Source organism: Mchenga conophoros, linkage group LG10 (assembly GCF_057382185.1).
Source record: "Mchenga conophoros isolate Kocher_MC1m ecotype Shallow Benthic linkage group LG10, M_conophoros_male_GT1.1, whole genome shotgun sequence".
Classification (NCBI taxonomy): domain Eukaryota; kingdom Metazoa; phylum Chordata; class Actinopteri; order Cichliformes; family Cichlidae; genus Mchenga; species Mchenga conophoros.
This window is the reverse complement of record NC_140535.1, coordinates 31,370,678-31,391,086: the sequence shown is the minus strand read 5'-3', so window position 1 is coordinate 31,391,086 and position 20,409 is coordinate 31,370,678. Positions and strand designations below refer to the sequence as shown.

The window sequence follows — 20,409 nt, the reverse complement described above, 5'->3', positions numbered from 1 at the left end:
ACTGGGTTTAATTGTGACCCATTTAGCTGCTCTTAGGTCAGGTGAGGAGTGGCACCGGTTTCATTTCGGTATGAACTCTTTCATTCCAGATATTCGTTCAGCATCATTAAAAAAGGGGTGTGACGTTTTTAAGGGTTAAATGATGTCATCACTGTATTGTCAAAGCTGGTCATATTCGGTGCATTTTTTTTTATCAAGCCACTGGAAATGAGTAATAAGACTCAATTTAGCAGATCGCTTAAAATAACAATTAAACGTAGGCTAATTTATTTTATTTTGAAAGGAACTTCCGGACACGTCTTCTACCCCACAGTGGGCTTGATGACCGGGAGCTGCGACTCTGGACATTTTAAGGTGAGCACGTTTAGTTTGGAGCGGACTTAAAATCCCAGAGCGGGGCTGCTGAGGGCAGGACAGCGGGCACAGCAGCTGCTTCTGCGGGAGGAACACCTGAGAAAGGTGCGCTCAAGCCGGGTGACAAATTACACACCAAACTGGAGACTTCTTCGGACTTGGCTCTGTTTCAGACTCCCGGTAAGCGGCACCGACGATGCTCCGCTCAGGCTCTCGGTCTTAACATCACAAAGTAACTCGATTTTTAAAAAGTGTCAGCTTTCTGGATATTTGTGCCCTTGTTTGTTGTTGTTTTTTAATCAGCGGACGCGTGATGATTCCCGTCGCATCGCGCTGCGGTAGGTGAACTACTGGAAACGTGAGGGAGCTGGAGCGGGAGGGGAGGGTGGAAAGCGGGTCTTTGCGGCCAACTCGGACCTTTTCGGCTTGATTAGAGCTGTAATTTCACCTTCCACGGCTCAGAATACATTCCCACCTTTTTCTCTCGGCTGTGGACGCTGAATAAAAGCAGAAGAAGTCGGTGTCAGCTGAGCCAGAACGGTGCGGATCCGTCGGATGCCTCTTTTTTGTCGTTTTCCTCCCCTCTCTACACTGTTTCCATGATTTGCGCAAGGAATTTCATGTTTGAATTTTTAATTGGAGAATGACTAACCTCACAGGGACACTCTGCTGCTCTTTCCCTGCCGTTTGTTGCTCAGACAAGTCTGATCCTTTTTGGAGAACGCGTGCAGCATCCTCGTGGTTCCAGCCAGGGCGCGCGTAACCTCTCCACTGATGTCCATTGATTTATAATATTTTTTTGTGGGGGGCCATTTATCGAGTGTCGCGCAAGGACTCGTGTCCGTTTATGGAACACTGTTTTTTCCCTCCCTGCTGCCCGGGTTGGATCAGGATAGTTGGAACTTTTTGCTCTCTGATGTGGGGGAAACGCTCTGCGTTGCCTGGAGAAGACGCGGTTTTGCCGTGCCCTAGGTTCGCTGCTCGCAAAGACTCTGAGAAGACTGGCCAGTAACATTTCTGCTTCTGAAGACCTCCAATTTACATCGGACTCCCTGCCGCTCAGACACTCGTGCAGTTGCATTTCTGTCTATTGCGCATTATCCAACTTAAGACCCTCGAAGAACTGCAACAGCGTCGTGTGGAGGCTAACACCTGCAGAGAGGTTTATTTACCCTCAATCGGCTACTGCAACAGCTGGGATTTAACATCCTCCTGCAGGGATTTCTACCATGTCAGGTGTACGGGATTTCAGACGGACTCTCTTCATCTGTGTGGCGGCGCTTTCATGTGGTGAGTACCCCTTCTACCTCCTTCCCCCTCCCCTCCTCTCCTGCCCCCCATTCAAAACACACACCCGCCAACAGGGTTCCAGGATCATATTCACGTTGCATAGAAAGCAATGGCCCTAAATTTCTGAAACATGCACCGCAGAGGCAGTTGGTCTTGTTTATTATTATTATTATTATTATTATTATTATTATTATATTTTTTTTTATTTATTTATTTTTTTTATTTTTATTTTTTTTAATGACTGACCCCCCCCACACACACACACACACACACACACACACACACACACACACACACACACACACACACACACCACTAAACACAAACAATCATACTCCTGTTACACATTTCTGAAGAAATTCAACAGTGGCTTCACTCCTGGTCTGTTTTCCCCTCTTAGGTAACTCTTTTTTTTCCCCAGAGGAGAATGGCAGGCACACCATCAAACCAGATACTTCAATTGGAATAAAAAAGCACTGCGGATGTAATTAACTCTCATGATCATCACAGTCACAAAAGCATGAAAAAAGCCACACTTCAAATGCTATAGAGAGCTGAGAAGAAGGCTAAAATACCCACTCCACATCGGGTTAGAGTTGCTTATGCTCGAGGACTCGCAACATATTTGAGAACTGATTACATCTGCTGCTTGTGAACGAAGTCACGGTGTGTTACACAGCAGATACACATACAGTGTGTTCTACATGTGCTGATGAAATCTAAATCAAGCATCCTCAAAGATGATTTCCTGACATGTCCCAGTGATCTAGTTGGACTCCAAAACACTAATCCTCCTTTAATATCCAACTCTTTATTTATTTTTTTACTGATGCAGCAGCAGCAGCGGTGCAGGACTGTTTCCAGCAGTAAGCAAAGTGTGACATTGCAATGCGTGGATTAAGTGTGTTGCTGGGAGGCAACCCCAGGACGAGCAACTTGCAGCGCAGTTTCTGTTTATTCATTTGCAGGCACATTTAAAAGGTGCTTATATTTAGACCCAGATTAGGACTCTTCTGTGCTTCACCCCAGTAAGCCGAATGGAGACGGAGTGCAGTTTTCCTTCCATGTTCAGTGTGTAACCACCTCTTGCTTCCTTTCAGACATCTTGCACAGTATCTCCCCTCTCCTACTCATTTTCACCAAGTCTTGCCTCAGTTTCATTACCACACAAAAGAAACGCCTACGTGTGCACTAAAGCATATACTCTCCTTGATGGCTTCACCAAGGCTGTAAAGCCAGCGTGCTGTATGCTGCAATAGCGTGCCTACACAAATCCCACTAACGCCTGTGGTCAGCGTTGCTTAGTGCAGGGGTGGGGAGGGTGCTCACCTTCCTGAACAATAAAGGCACTGCTGTTGAAAGCAAGTGCAGGGACAGATTTGGCGCGTGGACGGCTGCCCCCTAAGGATGGTCTCAGAGTCTCTTGGCCTCGGAGACGTCAAGTCGCTCTCACACTTGTACACGGAAGCCTTCCTCCTGCGCTCATCCCGGCACTTTAAACCTCTCCCTCCTTGTCACTCTCATGCTAAATAAACAATTTTGTAAGAATACCTCAAGAGAAATGCAATAGACCTGCTGGATGAAGAGCTAAGCAGGCAAATCCCCAGGTGTGAAAAAGCAATATCATGGACTTTAAGGTCCATGATAGTGCTGTAATGAATCTATTATTTCTCATTCTTCTCACCTTGAATTTGTATTTTCATATATATTGGCTGGCACACAATGTTGTAAACACGCTAAAGATTATTTTCCCCCTTTGGAGTTGATGCACTAGGATACTTTTTCCTTCTTTCGTTTTGAGATGCCGTTGTAATTGTTCAGTTGTTTTCCTTCACCGTACCCCCTCCTCAGGAAGGTCAGAGGTCATGTGCTGAGCAGCATTCCCAGAGCTGATAGGGATTAAGGTTTTTCAAGGACACTTGAGCTAGGCATGTTCACTGATAAGAGCTGTTCAAAAAAAGTTTTCTGGCTACTTCTTGTGAAATGGTATGCTCCGGTGAAATAATAGGGCATCAGAATTGAGGTCTAATCTAGGGCAGGGTGGTGTTTGAAGTGCTTTTGTAGGCATTGTTTCTCCAAGATTGACTTCTTTTTTTTATTAGTGGGTGGGCTATGGGGATGTGAGGATGACAATGTCAGTGCTTTTAGCTGTCAGCTTCTGTCTTTTAAGTCTGATCTGAAAGAGTCGTTATCCTGTCATTGTAGACAGATTAGCAATTGTGAAGCTCTTATTGCACTTCCAGTAAAGTCAGGAGGCTTCTTTCGGTAAATTGCAAAAAGTAAAATGATCTTTTATGGAAGAAAGTAAAATTTGGCTTGGTGTGCAGGGAGAGGCTTTGCACATGGAGAAGAGCGGAAACTATACGCAACCATAACACAACTAAGCAAAAGTACTACAATAACACATACTGAGATAAAACCCAACAATCATATGACTCCCTATGAGCAAGCACTGTGGTGACAGTGGGAAGGAAAAACTCCCTTTTAACAGGAAGAAACGTCCAGGATGCTACATACAGGTTTAAGATTTGTTAGATAAAAAAAGTTTGATACTTAACACATTTAACTGATATAATATGGAACTCCACCCACATACAGAAAAAACATATTTCTAACATAGCAGTAAATCAGGGGAAACATTTATACAGTTTCTTTGGAGGCAACTGCTGATTATTTTCTTAACTGTTTAATTTTTGAAATCTAAAAAGCAATGTTGAGCAAATGTTTCTATTGATCCTTGAATTGACTTCTTCCTTCACTGAAACAAAGCTGTGGCAGTGTGTTATACATTTAGCTGGTGTTTAGGCAGTTATCTACTATGTTAATTGATCGTGAGACCTGGATGTCTTACCACCTGGGCTGAACAGCTTTCTGGATGAAATCCAAAAAGACTGTGGTGAACTCGGATAAGTGGGTAGAATAGATGGTGACTAGCTGTTACATTAAACGTGCCACTGATTACTCGGGGCTACGTCTGCAGTCAGCAGCATAGCGTGGATGTGGGAGCACTGTTTGCCCAGTCATAGTTTGGATGTAGCTGGCAGCGTTCCCAGCACCAGCCTATCTCTGAGAGTAGACACTGGACAGAGAGCAGACAAAGCGGCAGTGTGACACACCAGCTCTCATGTTCCAGCCTAATTGATTTACATGTGTTGAAATGAAGCCTTTTTTTTTTTTTTTTTTGCTCTGTTGCTGTGTTTGAAGAGGTTTCCTGTTTTCCATCCTTTTGTGTGGAAAAACGCAGACATACATGCAGGAGGTGCATATCCATAGCCATTAACACTCTGTGACTGCAAATGAGTCAGCGGCGCTGTTTAATTATTCTGCTTTTGCTCCCATCAAGGTGATGTTGAATTGTTTGTGTACCTGTCACTTTTTACACCATAAAGCATATGGTTTATATATTTTTATTATTATTATTTTTTTTTAATGGCGTTTGCCGTCAGCATTAGATGATGGTAATGGTAAATCCATGTGGAGCATGGCACAGTTTAATACTTTTTTCATTTCAGTGACAGTTGGGCTTGAGGCTAAAACCAATCTGTGCACTCGGAACAGCAGGGCAACGAACAATAAGAGAAGCTGTTACTGGAAAGACGGCTCTTTGGTTTACTTGCAGTCTCGTTCCATAATTACGTCGCAGGTTTTTGCAGGTGGGCATGTCATTCAGTTAAAATGGATTTTTCTGCATTTAATTGTTGGAACAAGCCAAAACTAGATTTCTCTGAATTGTAAATGGATTAAAAAACAAAAAGCAAACAAAATCTTCGAAACCCAGCTATGCTTGAATCCCTTCAATTTTCTGAGCTGTGTTTTCCAAGCTCTTGTTTCTGAGGCGTTGTGGAGTGTGCAGTGGCTGTTGTGAATTCTAAGGACGTTGTCCTCTATCAGCAGTGAAATGGACCTTTTATGAAGGACTGGCTCTCCCAGATGTAGTGGGATGTGCAAGACCTTTACCAAGGGCTTCAGGGTTTGTGGGCACTTCCTGCAGGGGAAAAAAGTAGAGTATTTGTATGCTATACAGTAACCCATTTTGTCAGACCTTCTTTGAACTTTTAAATGGTTGAATCTGGTGAATGTACTTGTTTCTTTTGCTAAGGGTAAATTCCTCAATTTCATTTATTTATTTTTTTTGTGTTCAGGTTTCCCTCGAGTCCATTTTCTATCTGCAAAAAGCCAAGTTTTCTGACAGTGACTAGCATACATGCATCATATACACACTGCACATATAAAACATGGTTTATGATAACATATTTGTGTCCAGGTAATTGCTCATGTAAAAGGTTCTGACATAAACGGTAGTAACCAGTAAAAGTCTGGCTGTACTGCAACAAGTGCTTTAAGGTGATACTGTGCAAAGGAGGTAACACCTCGAATCTGATGAAACACCTGGCGACGCATAGCGTGTGTTTTTTTTTTTTTTTTTTAAAGCAGAGACATGCACCGTATTTGATAGCTTGCTGCGAGACCTCACACCGAGCACATCTACTACGGGTGTGGTGCCTGTTATTGGTCCCGGAGTTAGCAACATCCCCCAAGAACCCGAAGAGGAGAGTCCTGGCCCCTAGCCCTGCCAGTGTAGCAGAAATGATGATGAGGATGATGATGGCAGCAGCAGCTGTTCTTCTCTGCGTGAGTAGCTTAATGTTCGTGTGTAATTTACGTTGAGTAGGCTAACCACGTTATTAAATTAACGCACGTAAGGTGAACTAGCAAACACCGTCGTAGTTACATGCAGCTGTCTTCTTGTTTGATGGCAGATACTCCCTTCACCCTGGCCAAAAAAGCTAAAATGACCAAAGAAAAAGTGGGGAAACAGCTAAACATGAGAGGTTTTTGGACAAAGTTTGTGTTCTTCATTCTTTAAGCACCAGTTTGAGCACCATTTAAGCACCGGCACCGTTTCAAAAGTACCGGTTTGGTACTGGTATCGGATAAAACCTAAACAATACCCCTAATCATGACCTCTCTCCACAATTGGTTGATGGACCAACAGCAGCACAAGCAAGAGTAGCCTAGACTGATTGTTTGGGACACTGCCCCCCGGTGACGGTAAACAGCTGCAACACTGGAGAGCTGCGCGTAGGACCATTGACAGACCATGTCGGAGCCTTGAGAAAGCGACCCTACTGCTCACTTGATCTCTAACCTCAGTAAGCACTTTCCTAATGAGTTTATGGCCTATGGCCCAAGTCTTAGTTATTACAGCCTGACCTCTGTTTTGTAACATCTGGGTATGCTTTAGGGTGCGACTACTTTGCGATTACCAAGGCACTGTTGGATGAGCACCCAGCGTCCTCTCATGCTTGAGAACAATGATTGATGACGTGCTAAGTACATCCAGCCTTTATAAACAGTCCGTATCAATGGTCGTTTGTCCTTGAACATTTTTTTTGCATATCTTTGCAGACATTTGGATACAAAACTTTCCCCCGCTTACTTAAATCTCACAACATCCAGAGTCCAAAAAAATCCTTCTGTCTGAAATGGTTTGTATCGTGAGACAACGTTAACTGTTTTCCAATCCATAAATGCAGCCCATCTGTTTTTTCTTTATTAAGCATTGCTGTGTGAAAGATGTTTTCTTTTTGATTCAATTTGAAAAAAATAAAAAATAATTAAAGGGAAATTTCTGTCAAAAATCATCCACCACCTGCTTGGCTTGATGTATGATTCGAGTCCAACGAGGACGTATAGAATAATTGGACCGCACAAGGCAGTTATTCATTCATCAGTGTCAGGTGATCACTGTCGTATTGTGTGCACGTGTAGATACAGATCAGGTTGCACTCCAGTGCTTTTATTTTTCCAGAAATTCTAAACTTTGCACCAGACAAAGGCCACATAAAATTTACCCATGACATTTACTCAGTGTCTTTGTAACCGCAAGCAATTTAATATTTCCCTGCAGGACAGCTGGGGATACGAGCACTTACATGAACATCTTCCAGCTCTTTTTATACTCAGCAGGGAAGCAATCAGTCTTCTGCATTAGGCGATCACATATGTTTGGTCTGAAACGAGTTCTCGTGCACAGCGCCTCGTGCGCATCTCCACGATTCTGCAGCGCCTTTGATTTAAAATGGCTTGCTTTGCTTCCCGTGGTATTGTGAGTCACGCTTGGCAAAATGTTACCACCTAGATTTTTACATTTCCTTGCAGAAATGGATCGAGATGCACAGCGATAGATCTTGTCACCGCTAAGAAGGAATAGCCACTTCTTGGACACCCTCTGGGAAAGACGTTAGCCCTGCCACCAGCTGGGCTTTACTTAACACCTTTATCCGGTTTTATTGTCTAGATATGATGGCACCCACTGTGACATGCTCCTTCTGTGGTGTTACAGGGGTATAATCATTTTCCTCTAATTCTGGTCGTCCTGACACGGCAATATAGCTCACATTTAATAAGTTGTGTCCCCTGACACGGTGAAAGAGAATGAGCTTTCTGAATGAAGAAAAGGTTAGACTGAAAGTGGCCTCTTTAATTTCTCTAAGAGGACTACATGGAATACAGAAATGGTAAGTCGCATCATGTCCACATGTGGCACATGACATATGTTCACAAGAGAGGGTCAGACCTCCCCCTGTTGTACAGAGTGTTTGATGCCTTGCAGCCAGGATTGTACAACCTCACACTCCTTATAGCTCTCCGTATAAGGCTGCCAGCTTTTGTTTACTGGGAAACTGATGATCAGTCACACTTATAAGGCAGCAGTCATCAAATTAGTTTGCCCTAGATTACCTTATCAAGCGGAAACCCTGAGTTTTTTTTGTTGTTGTTGTTGTTGTTTTTCTTACTTTGTGTTAGGTTTAGTTAATGGTGCTGTATTGGTGAGCGTTAAATGAATGGAGATGCACAACCGACACAAAAGTATTGCACTGTATTATCACAGTTTACGAGCTGAATTTTGACCGCTTTTGCGTCTGCGTGCAGTTTTCCCAAACAGGCGATTATTGTTATCGACCAACTCGGTTCTATTTCGAGGTTAACTAGTCTAAATAATTGCACTAAAGTATCATTTTGATGGTCTGATCGCCTGACTGCTGGTGTGTCTTAGCCTGTAGGAGACTGTTGTAGTGATTCAGTTTTCTCAGATCCCAGCAGCGCTCCCCTAGAAACCAGAGGGAAAAAATGTAATCAGAAAAAAGGTCCTTCCTCCCTCGTGCAGCTAAACCAAACAGAGGAGAGACGGGTGAAGATATTTGAGTTGAACTCACTGGCTGACTTGAAGTGTGACAAAAGTATTTTTCATCCACCTGAAATTAGAGGGGAGACTGACTCTGCTCTGTTGTTTCTTTGAGTACTCACACAGATAAGTACCAAAAATGTAACAACTCTTGGGTAGTTTGCAGGTAGGGTTGAATGTAAAAGGGTAAATATGAACGGGCAATAATGGCAATTGATATAACGGGTAATATTCTACGAGCATCGTTGGACATAAATGTGTATCTTGTGCCACATTAAAATGGCAGATAGTTAAACAAAGTCAAAAAACATCCGGTGTAGGAGTATTGGCGGCCTGCTTTGCATATCAGCAGTTTGTCTCCGTGGACTCGGTGTGAACCATTTGTGTGCAGTCAGTGCAGCGGGAGAAGTATGACCAGATTTTCAGCTTTCAGCACATCTTGCACTATCTGCTCTCTTCCCCACACTGATTTCCCAGTGCTACAAATCTGCTAAAGGACTCAGAGATGAACGCTCCAGTCTGGCAACCAACCTCAGCTTCCTCCTCTACAACCAGCCAACACTTAATTCTTTCTCTGCGCTATATTGTTTTCAGCTGTAGGATTGCTTTTCCTGCTGCAGTTGATCCACACTGACTTGACTGGGGTTCTTAAGTTCCCCCTGGTTTCTCATTGTCATTAAGGCAGAAGGGAAAAGCGTGTTTAAATATGTTCCTGTAGATTGGTCTCGTTGTTTGACTTTGACAATTATTTCTCTGGAGAAAGTTGGTAAAATTGTCTAATGTCTTGTTAGATGATGTCCTATAAGACAGAGCAAATACAAGCCACAGACAGCTTCTCTTGTCTCTTACTGGTAATTATACATAGGACGTGTAGCGGCAGTGTTCTCCTTTAGAAGCAGACGTTGTCAAAGTGACATCATGTTCTGCAAACAGTACAGTGAATCCTTAAACTGTCACTTTTATTAGCAAAAAGCCAAATTTTGCTGCGATGCATTTTTTTTTTTTTTTAAATTTCAGGTTGACTGAACTAATTTCAAGTTTGAATATGACCATACCAACTTTTATTTGAGTTAGCCTACTTTTCCTTTTTAAAAATAACATCACTGCAGCATTAGTTATGCTTAAAATTAAACTGCTGTGACAGTGATTAGGCAATTAATATACTGCACCCTTGGGTCCATAATTATATGGACAGCGACACTTGTGTAGTTTTGCTTCTGTGTTCCATCACACTGGATTTCAAACCAAACAACCGAATTGTGATTGAAGTGCAAACTCTCATGTTTAATTCAAAGGGTTTAAATAAAATATTGCATTAACTGTTTGGTAATTGAACTGTTTTTCAAATTATACATAGTCTCCCATTTTCTTTTCCTGAGGTTGAAGTAATTGAACAAAGTAGCATAATTTAAATAAAAAGATTGCTTTTTAATATTTAGGTGAAAATTCTTTGCAGTCAGTGACCGCCTGAATCCTAGATCGTCATTCAAAAGCACTGCTAGGCCTTTCCTGCAGCCGCCTTCAGTTGCTTCTTGGTTTGGGGTCTTTCTGTATTCAGTAACTGAAAAATGCACTCTACTGACTGACTTGAATTCCTTTTCTTTGCCATGAGAGACTCCTGGATTGTTGTTGTGATGCGCTTTGGGTTATTGTCCATTTCCACGTTCTGCCTGGTCAGTTTTGCAGCATTTGGCTCATTCATAAAACTGAATATATTTCCTAAATGGTTAAATCAATGCTTAGTATGAACTAAAAAGGTATGTTATGTAAAAATGTCTTGGGCTTGAACATGTTTTAATGTTTTATAATCTGATATTATGCACCGCAGCTTTATCAGCACTGATTTCATCTGTCAGTAGTAGCAGCTACACCCCGACCAGGCTGGATGTGAAGCGTCCTCTCTTAAAAAGACAGAAAAATATCGTCATGACGGGATTCATCAAGTTTATTGCTCAGCACGTGAGGGCAGTTACTCTTATTCCTCCACAGTTCTGGCACCACGAGCTGATCTAGTATTGTTTTCTGCAATTGCATGAATAGATTAGCTGCACGCTGGTCGTCTTGCGTCATTTCAAAATAGCATAACAAGGTTAAGATGATGTAATGTGTTGCAAATACTATACTTTCCCTATTTATAATTGAGGTGGCGTGCTCGGTTCGCTCCACGCACGTCATTGTCAGAGATATGTATCCATGTGTGTGGACAGTGAAAGTTGTACTAAATCAAAATTGATGTTTCTGTTATTTTTTTTGTGATGCATGTATTACCTGCCTCAGGATGTCAGCTGTAGCTGTCAGATACTGTTGTTCATCTCCTGAACCTGACAGGGAGCACCCCCCCCCCCCCCCCCCCGTCTCCTTTGTCTGATGTACTGGCTCCTTTTCTTTCTGTTTTGTTGCAGTTTATTTGTGTAAAGACGATTTCTCTGAATTAACTTCCAAAGACAGTCTGGGGTTGAGTTTGGCCATGATTTCTAATTTTGCTAAAGTGCTGCCATTCCTCTGCTTCAGCCCCAGGATAAACAAGCTGCTTCATTCAGAGTTCATATAGCTGTTGCATTTACATCAATTAAAATTGGAGAATTTTTCTGCTTTTAAACTCGCGGTCTTATTTAGGAACGAAGTAATGTAAACGAGTCAAAAGTCATGAATATGATTAAAAGATTACGCCTCTGTGTTGCCTTTTGTGCATGTAGTTGTGTTCAATATGTAAGTCAGAAAAATCAATTTGCTGTCAAGGACTTTTGAGGTTAGCGTGTGGTGATATGTTGAAAATGTAGTTCAAATCATAGTCATATTGATTTAACAGAGGAAAATAAATGCTTTACAAAATAGGCCACCATAACACTGACAGCACTGGATTTGCCTGACGTCAGTGATCACGCTGTGTACGAGTCTCCAGACAAAAAGTGGCCTCTGTTTGTTGTTTGTTTTGCTTTTTTTATGGTTTGTGACAGTTGGATATTCACAAAGCATTCAAATCCAGAAAGAAAACAACACTAAACAGTGACAAAGTGTATTCTTTTTATTTGTGTGTATCTGCCTCTTATCAACAAGACACATCCACAGTTAGAGGAATTCATTAGTAATTAACCCTCCAGTTACAAGTATATCATTCACCTAACTTTCATGCACATTACACACTCACTCTCAATAAGTTTTTATTTATTTATTTTTTCCCCTTCACGTCGATGAAATGAGACGTCTACTTTGAGCCGCGAACCCCATGAAATCCCATTCAGCTCCATCTAAATATGGCAGGACTCATAAAGACTGAAGCACTCGCAGAGAAACCCTTCTCGGCGTCTTCCACTCCCGAAGAAAATCTCGCCCAAGGGTAGGAAGTCTTTGCTCAGTCACTGTTGATATTTTTGGAAGCGATACCGATTCCATATTTCACGAAAACAGACTGAATCCCATCTATGCTCGTATAGATCTGTCTTAAATAAGTTCTAAGCTGATTTATTTATATACATTTTTTTTCTCTGCCAGAACAGAATTGGGTGCTGGCAAGATTGCAAAATGACATTGGCACAGTTATTCTGCTCTAACTGAATTAAAGATTTTGGCCTGACTTGACGTTGGACCATACTCGTTTTTTACCGTGTTTGCTGTGATCTATGAAAACATCTTTTTTTTTTTTTTTTTATTTTAATCCTGCCTTGGAGCTACCGCCATATTGAGCCATGTCCAGAGCAATCAATTCTTTTATTAGGTTACATAGGCTCTGTGAGAGAAAAGGAATCCCTGGCTGTTATAATAGCCTCTGTATGCTATATTAGGTCCAAAAGACATTTTAGTAATTTCACAATAAGCCTATAAAATGGGATTTAATCCACACAAAGAATAGAGGCTGCAAGCTCTTTCATGCTTTTGCTTTCTGCCGGACTCCTGTTAGGTTAACTTTTCCCCACAAAGGCTCGAATTTTGATCAGACATTTTTAGTAAACATTTCTCACTTGCTGTCTTTGATGAATAAAAAAATAACTTGTAGCACTTAAACCTGTCCTTAAGCAGATATGTTAAATTAGTAATGCCATTCTCCCCTCTGCCTGTCAACTTTTTACATCTTCCATGCTTACAAATTCTGCTTCAGGAACCACTTTGGTGAATTTGAATCATATATATCCACTTGGCTATGGACCTGACTAAAATGAAGTTGACAATGTCAATGCAAAATGCATATGGTTCTCCTGACTGACTGAGCAATGTGAATCAGGAGCACATGCATCAGAACAAGCTGTGCAGCCCTCATAGCATTATCCCGTTCTTCTTCTCATGATGTGCATTAAGAACCTGTCCAATTAGCTCAAGTTTAATCTTTTATTTCTCAAAGCGAGGTATTGGAGAGAGGTCTCGGGGGGGCACTTAGCAAAAATGAGAAATTGATTTTTGCTTTCAGTTAATTTGCTAGCAGAGATAGCAATTAAGGAATATGCGAAAATATTGTGCCAATCTACAGAATATTGTAATGGAAGAGAGCCATGCGAGCACCATGTGTGCAATTGTGTGTAGAGTATTCAAAACAGCTGTGCGCCTGTTAACAAAACATTGCGATGTTACATTTTATCCTTAGTGTTTTTGTGTTGCATCACAAATGCACAGTAACTTCTGTGGTGGCATCAATGTGTTTGTTTAAGATTCATCTTCTTGCAGATCATTTTTTAAAGTCTAACATTTATCTGCATGAAAGCCTGTGCCGCAACGGTTAGCTGAGAAGAGAAGCTGAAATCTGAGGAGGCCAGCGAGGCTTTTCTCTCTCATGTATCTGCAAGTGATGCAGCTTTTTTTTTTTATTGAGGGAACGAAATAACCCATTGTGGCATCACACAAACGTTTTTCCTGACAACAGTGATTAAGATGATATAATAAGCCAAATGACTGTATTTACAATTTTCTGTGTGATTGCTATACAAATGTTGTGTATCATATTCACAGCTTGAAGGAAATGAAACACAAGGCTGGTTCATCCAATGTTAAGGCTCACAGTTTAATGCAAGACTAAAGTGCAAGCCTTGTATTAATGTGTGAGTGCATGTGGCTCTAGTCTAAAGTGCTTTGAGTGTTTCATAAGATATATAAAGCTATATAAAATTGCAATCTATAGATCGTCTCCCCCTCTTCCTCCCACTCATGACTGCAAAGTCTGTCCAAAAAGTAAAGGTTAATACATTTTTAAAGACAGAGCAGCAGTTTTTGGTTTTAAAGAATTTTAAACATCAGTTCAAACTCTAAACACAAGAACAAGTGAGTCATTCGACGTCAGCACCGTGCCAAACCAGTTTAAGCTGGTAAACTGGAGATGGATGAGTAGGCTCAGTTATTTCATGGTGGTCTGTGTCATTCATGTTTATTTTGATGTTCTCTCAGTGTGGCTCAATCATCCTATTTATATAGCACCAGTTCACAACAAATGCCATCTAAAAGTACTTTCTATTGAATCACGAGGAGCCTACAATATTAGACAGAACCACAATCCCCCGAGGAGCAAGCACTTTGCATGGGTGAGGGAGAAGATCCTTCTTACGGGCAGAGAATTCCTGAAAAACCAGGCTCAGTGAGGCGCAGCCATCTATCATGGGGAAAAGAGATGATGGCAAAGAATAGCATGGAGGGACCAGGGATAACAAACGGGACAAATCGAAATGTGTAAAGACAGAGAATAGACATAGGTTAATAATGTGCGCAGGGAGTGAGAAGAGAAGTCCTCAGTGCATCATGGGAAGTCCCTCTGCTGTTTGAGGGTATGGCTGCATAACTAAGGCTTGGTTCAGGGTCACCTGATCCTGTCCAACTTTATAAAAAAGAAAAGTTTTAAGCCTAATCTCAAAAGTAGAGGTGTCTGTCTCTTGAACCCAAACTGGGAGCTGGTTGCACAGAAATCCAGCTTCTGTTGTACTTTTAGAAACTCTGGGAAGCCTGCAGTCTGAGAGTGACGTGCTCTATTGTTGGAATATGGTACTATGAGGTATTTAAAATATGGTCAGACCTGATGTCGGGAAACAACGTTGTCTTATTATTCTTCCTTACATTTAGGGAGGGAACTACTAGAATCATCACTATGATAAATTTCATTCAGTCATTGGATCTTTGGGGATCCTCTCTGATGTTGTATGGACTCAGAGTAAACACATCATGGCCTGAGGTAAACATTGGTGTGAGTTTCTGTGATATAAATAAGAGGATTGAATTAGCCTTGAACTCTGCATATTTATTCATCTTGTTGACAGACTTTATTGAGCGGTTAACAGTCCTTTGGGTGAACTCGTGGATGAAGAACACTTATACAGGTGAAGTCGGAAGTGTCTTTGGGGGAAAAAAGAAACTCCTGTGTGTGTGTGTGTGTGTGTGTGTGTGTGTGTGTGTGTTTTTTCTTTTCTTCCAAAAATAGGAAGCTTATAATCTCAGCTGCTGTCCAAATAATCACCGAGTCATTGGCATTGATTAAAGCCCCACCAAGCTCACAAATAATACTTGTTTTGCGCCTCTGGGGCAGGGAAATGATATATCCCCTTTGAATATCAGAACACAGAGGTCTGTTTGGTTTGTAATTAATTAGAAAAAGACAAGTGGGGGGAAAAACACTCACAAATATATAATGTGATGAGGGTAAATTACTCTGGCAAACTAAAAAGAAGAAAAATCATTTTCTAAAAAGGATTGGAATGAGGTTGAGTCAGCTCACTACACTCCCAACCCAGTGTGTGCTTGGATAAGGTGGAGGCTGAAAAGGTTCAATTTAGCACTGCATTAGCTGTAAGCGTTTAAGAGTGCCAGTGTTTGTTTTTCACATTAAATTACTCAGTGAGGCACGTGTAATTTTCTCACAGTGGGGGAAAACTGATTGGTAAATCCAGAGAAAATTGGAGTAAGAATAATAAAGTTCCAAATTCTTTGTATCTGCTGTCAGTGATCACACAGCTTTTGAGTGCCAACCTTAAAGAGGCTTAGAATAATGAATTAGTCATAGAGATCTCTGAGGACGTGAGGGAGGAGAGTTTGGCCTAAATGCACAAGTCTATCAGTGGCAGATAACAGCGCACACAATTAAAAGTTTTACATAGACTGCATTACTCTAATTTTGAAATACTTGAAATCCATTTTATTGCATAGCGAGGCTTTGCTTTGCATCACACTGATGTGGAGGAAAAAAAAACATTATAGGCATGTAGAGTTAAAGCCGTGTAATGATTTTATCTACTTGTGCCTGTGTTTATTTGCATATTTATTTCTTCATTTGTGAAGAAAAACAGGCAATTGCTTACTATCCTGTAATTAGTTGGAAAGTTAAGGTTGATCTGCATTCCCTGGGCAGGTGGTACAAAGACTGACAACATTAGCTGAGCAGAGAGGCAAAGATGAGCCAGTACTGGCTGGTTGAGAAGTCTGTGCTGTTTTACTTATATAGCCAACCATTATCATGTTAGGCCAACACTGGCCTCCTGCCTGTGAACACAGAATATGTTGGCCCAGTATATAAATGGTTGGCTGGCTCTGAATAGTCTTTTAATTAAAAGTTTGTCTTGGTTACTGTTTACCTATAAAAGTACTGAATGAATCCAAGCACCCAGGCTTAGTGAAGTAAATGCTACCACGCCCTGGATACTACCTTTTCCTGTGACTCTTATAGACAACCTTTTTGTGCCACAGACCGGTTTATGTTCGACAATATTTTCACGGACTGGCCTTTAAGGTGTCGAGGATAAATACAACAAAATAAAACCAGTACCAAAAAAGGATTGTTTTCATAATACGCAGGAAAAGACCCAGGGAAACAGTTAACGATAAAAACTGATTTAAAACCCTGAAAACCATAAATTTCACACCGGAGGCGCAACTCTCACGGACCGATGCCAAACTACTCCCAGGAGTTGGGGACCGCTGGAATAGGATGTGCTTTCTTTGTGGTCTCCCCCCACAAGCCAGGATGGGTCTATGCTTTAGTGCTGTCACAGTACTAGACTAAAATATTCCAATAACATTTTCAGTACCATGGAGTGGGAGCAACACTAACATTCAAAGTCTCTAAGTCACCACCTCAGTTTGAACTTCGGATGCCTTGAGCATGTGTAAATGCAGTGAATTTCTTTCTTTTGATTAGATATTTGCATCATGATCAGCTGAACAGGTCGGGGTACTTAAGGAAGTGGCTGGTGGATATGGAGCTTTTATAGGTAGAACATAAAAGCTTTTTAAGGAACAGATATATTTACAGGTCCTCAAGTCCTGTGCTTGCCAACTTTGTTCATTAATAGCACGTCTAAGTGCAACAGAATGAACATTTCACTTTCTTGTGCAATTATTTAAACTGTGTGTTTGACTAGAAAAAAGAGCCACACGGACATGAGGGTTTATTTTAATTCCAACCACGTTCTGGCATTTTCCACTTTCTGAAAGTGTTTGTGTCATGCTACGGCTTTTCTCATATTAATTTAGAATTAAATTTCAACACCATCTTTGCTAGAGAAGCCGTGTAATTTATGACCTTAACTTGTAAAATGCCTTGTAATCGGATAAGCCAGTTATGGACTATAGGATAACCTATACAGAGATCATATGGTTATTATGTTTAACAGATTTTCTGGTAATTAGACTCCCTCTTAATTTCACTAATCATGTTCTTATCATAGTACAGAGTTAAAGTAGAGCTTCATGAAATCAAACACTTCTGCATTACCATGATCTGTGGTTGCTTCAATTCTTTCCATTTCATCCATAAAAAATCCCTCCAAGGTGGCTTATTTTATTTTTCTAAGCAGTCCAGTAAACCATCACTCGTCTGGTTCACAGACAGGACCCATTCATTATAATCAGTGTGTTTCTTATTAACCCAATCAGCTGTCCCTGCAGCTGCCTCCAGATGCTGAAATCAATCCACCTCCAGAATTGCTGTGATGATTGCCAAACTGCTGGGTTATGTTGCTGACCGATTAGGGGGTTCATTCCACTAATTAGGCATTAAACCCAGCTGTCCAGAGCAAAAACCTTATCTTCTGTTTTTATTTTTCCTTTATTTATTTATTTCTTCTTTAATGCGGATGGAACACAAATTCCTGCGCTTTTCACAAGGACACTGCACCGTGGGTCAGTCACCATCCAGTGATGGTTTAGAAAGTTTAGCCAAAGCTGGATTTCGTTGTGATTATGTGTTGCATTTTGATGATCATCACTGGTGAGAACTTCACTCAAATAATGTCAAATCTGAGTTGAGGGGGCCTTCCACAAAAAATTTCAGACCGACCTCCGACTTATTCAGGAATATGGCATCACATCTATAATCTTTTTAATTTATTTAGTTTTTTCTCCTGGCCAGCAGGTGGAAATTCCTGAGGAGGAGAAAAAAACAAGTCTATGAAGATGGTCAATTTCCTCAAACTCCACTGCACTTGTGGTTTCCAGTGCTAGTTTCAGGCATTGCAGAGTAAAAGATCATGGTTTTTTTTGTTCGTGTCTAGAAAGACAATTTAAAAACTTGCTTTGCTTTGGGACTGAGAAGAGAGTACCATGTGTCCCTGGGTGGCGCGGTCAGGTCCGCATACAGCTTGTGATCAACAATCCCAATCAAAGAACTAAGACGCTGTCTGTCAAAAAGTCTCTTGATGCATGCTCAACCATCCAGGTAAGTAAATCCCAAAAGGTTGACTCACACAGGGGTCATGACAATTTGCATATTAATGATCAAGGAACTGACCTCATTGTTTCAGTCATTGTGCAAATATACAGTTTATAAGGTTGGGGAAACTGGGATGAGTGACGAAACATTTCTCCCACTTAAAACCCTCCGTCCAGATGAACAGAATCAACCTTTTGGGATGTCTGTCAAATATGTGGCATCGTCATTTTACGTAGTCTGTGGGTAATTGGATGAATGCATTGGCCAAGATTATTTTATTTTTCTAATTTAATTAAGAGTTCCACTCTATAAATAGTTGACCTATGCCTCCTTCCTTTTGGGCAAAGATGGTGAGAAAGATTAAGCATCCAAAAGTCTGTTAAGTACTGAAGAATGAAGCGTGGAAATCACAATTTCTGTTTTTGAGCTACACAAGGTATATTAGCCACACTAGCTAGTTGTTCAGAAAGGTAGCCACTTGTTACATTGTTGCGCACTATGATCATTAGGTTTGAATTACCAGTGTCCTTCATCTGACTTTCATCAAATATCTCAATCACATTTCAGAGGTGACCCTTTTATTAAGTAAATATCAAAGTTAAACCACTTAAATGTGAAATGTTGGTTATTATGAGCCTAATTTGTGACAGAGCTTCCTCTCTCCATAGACATTCATTGGGGGTCAGGCCCCCCTTTAGTGACGCCCCTGATTATCACTTTGCAAAGAGTGAGAGGAAGCATTCCTGGAAATCCATTCTGTGGTGATTTAAAAAGGGTTGTGTTTATCAGCATTATATTTTAAATTGTTGAATGACAGAAAAGTCTGGCTTGTGATTCCAATGGATTTTTAAATGATTTATTTCAGACGTTATACTTGATTTTTGAGTGTGAGTGTCAGTATTATCATCATCATCATCATCATCATCATCATCATCATCATCATCATCATCATTGGGTTTTTTTTTTTTTTTTTTTTTTGGTGTGTAGTTTGGTTACTACAGACCGATGTTAGTAATATAAGCCATGTCCTCTAAATATGAAGTTTATAAGTGCGGCTCAGCTCTGAAACAGATGAAACTGTTGCACTTTTGATCCCCAGAGAAACTGGGCCGGGTATGAACTGAACCCTATCTGCCCCGCTGTCGTCTGTCCGTTCGTTCATCTGGCTTTCTGTCTGTTGCACACGAATGCCTTTCCGAGACGTGCTGATTGGCCCAAGGGGACGGCATACGTTTCTACGCCATGCTTCTTTGACACCACCGTTCGCAATTCAAGAAAATGACATGTCCAGATCTATGCTTCATCTTTGCAAGGAGGAGGCCACAGTCCTCCTCCACCATTTTTTTTCTTCTTCTTATTTTTCTGCCATTTGGGATAACATTTTTTACTCTCTCTACACCAAAGACATTGATTATTTTGGAGGACAAACTGTGCGTTTTGTGTTTTGAGGTTACAAGTAGTGCGATTATTGATTTTTAGGGGACTGTTCTGGTACCTTGTGTGGTTTCAGAATAAGAGTGGATAACATATCCAGCTAGATTGGAGCTTAAAGTTACTCATGATGTTACTGTGGGTTTCCGTGAGTCTATGTAGACCTTCAGCATATACCTACACTGTTGCTCGCTGTTTCAAACTGGGTTTTCAGTCTCAATTTGGCAGAGAATAGGTGGAGAGGAGATATCATGAATGACCCCCACTGACTGTTAAAGCCTGATGGGTATGGTGTATTCACACCTTGAATCCTGTATGAGGTAACGTCCCACTGTGCTTTCTGGGGCTTGGTAATTAATTACTGCCAAAGCGCCGCTGTCAGCTGTCTATTCATCCCTGACCTCTCGCTGTTGGAGATGTTGCAAGTTGTCAGTGGTGTGTATAGATTTATTCTTACTGGCTGAAACGGTTAAGAAATATAAATGAAAACAGTAATCACAAGGTCTGGTTAAACTACGTATCACCACCTAAT

At 41.1% G+C, this 20,409-nt stretch overlaps 1 protein-coding gene across 1 annotated transcript in view; it reads left to right on the top strand.

Annotated features, from left to right (window-relative positions):
• Positions 1-357: 357 nt before the first annotated feature.
• tmem132e (transmembrane protein 132E) overlaps positions 358-20,409 on the top strand; it is a 442,995-nt gene continuing 422,943 nt past the window's right edge. The window contains exon 1 of the mRNA XM_085289808.1: positions 358-1,644. Within this exon, the coding sequence (XP_085145934.1) occupies positions 1,584-1,644 (61 nt within the window). The 5' untranslated portion in view covers positions 358-1,583. The remainder of the gene's footprint in view (positions 1,645-20,409) is intronic.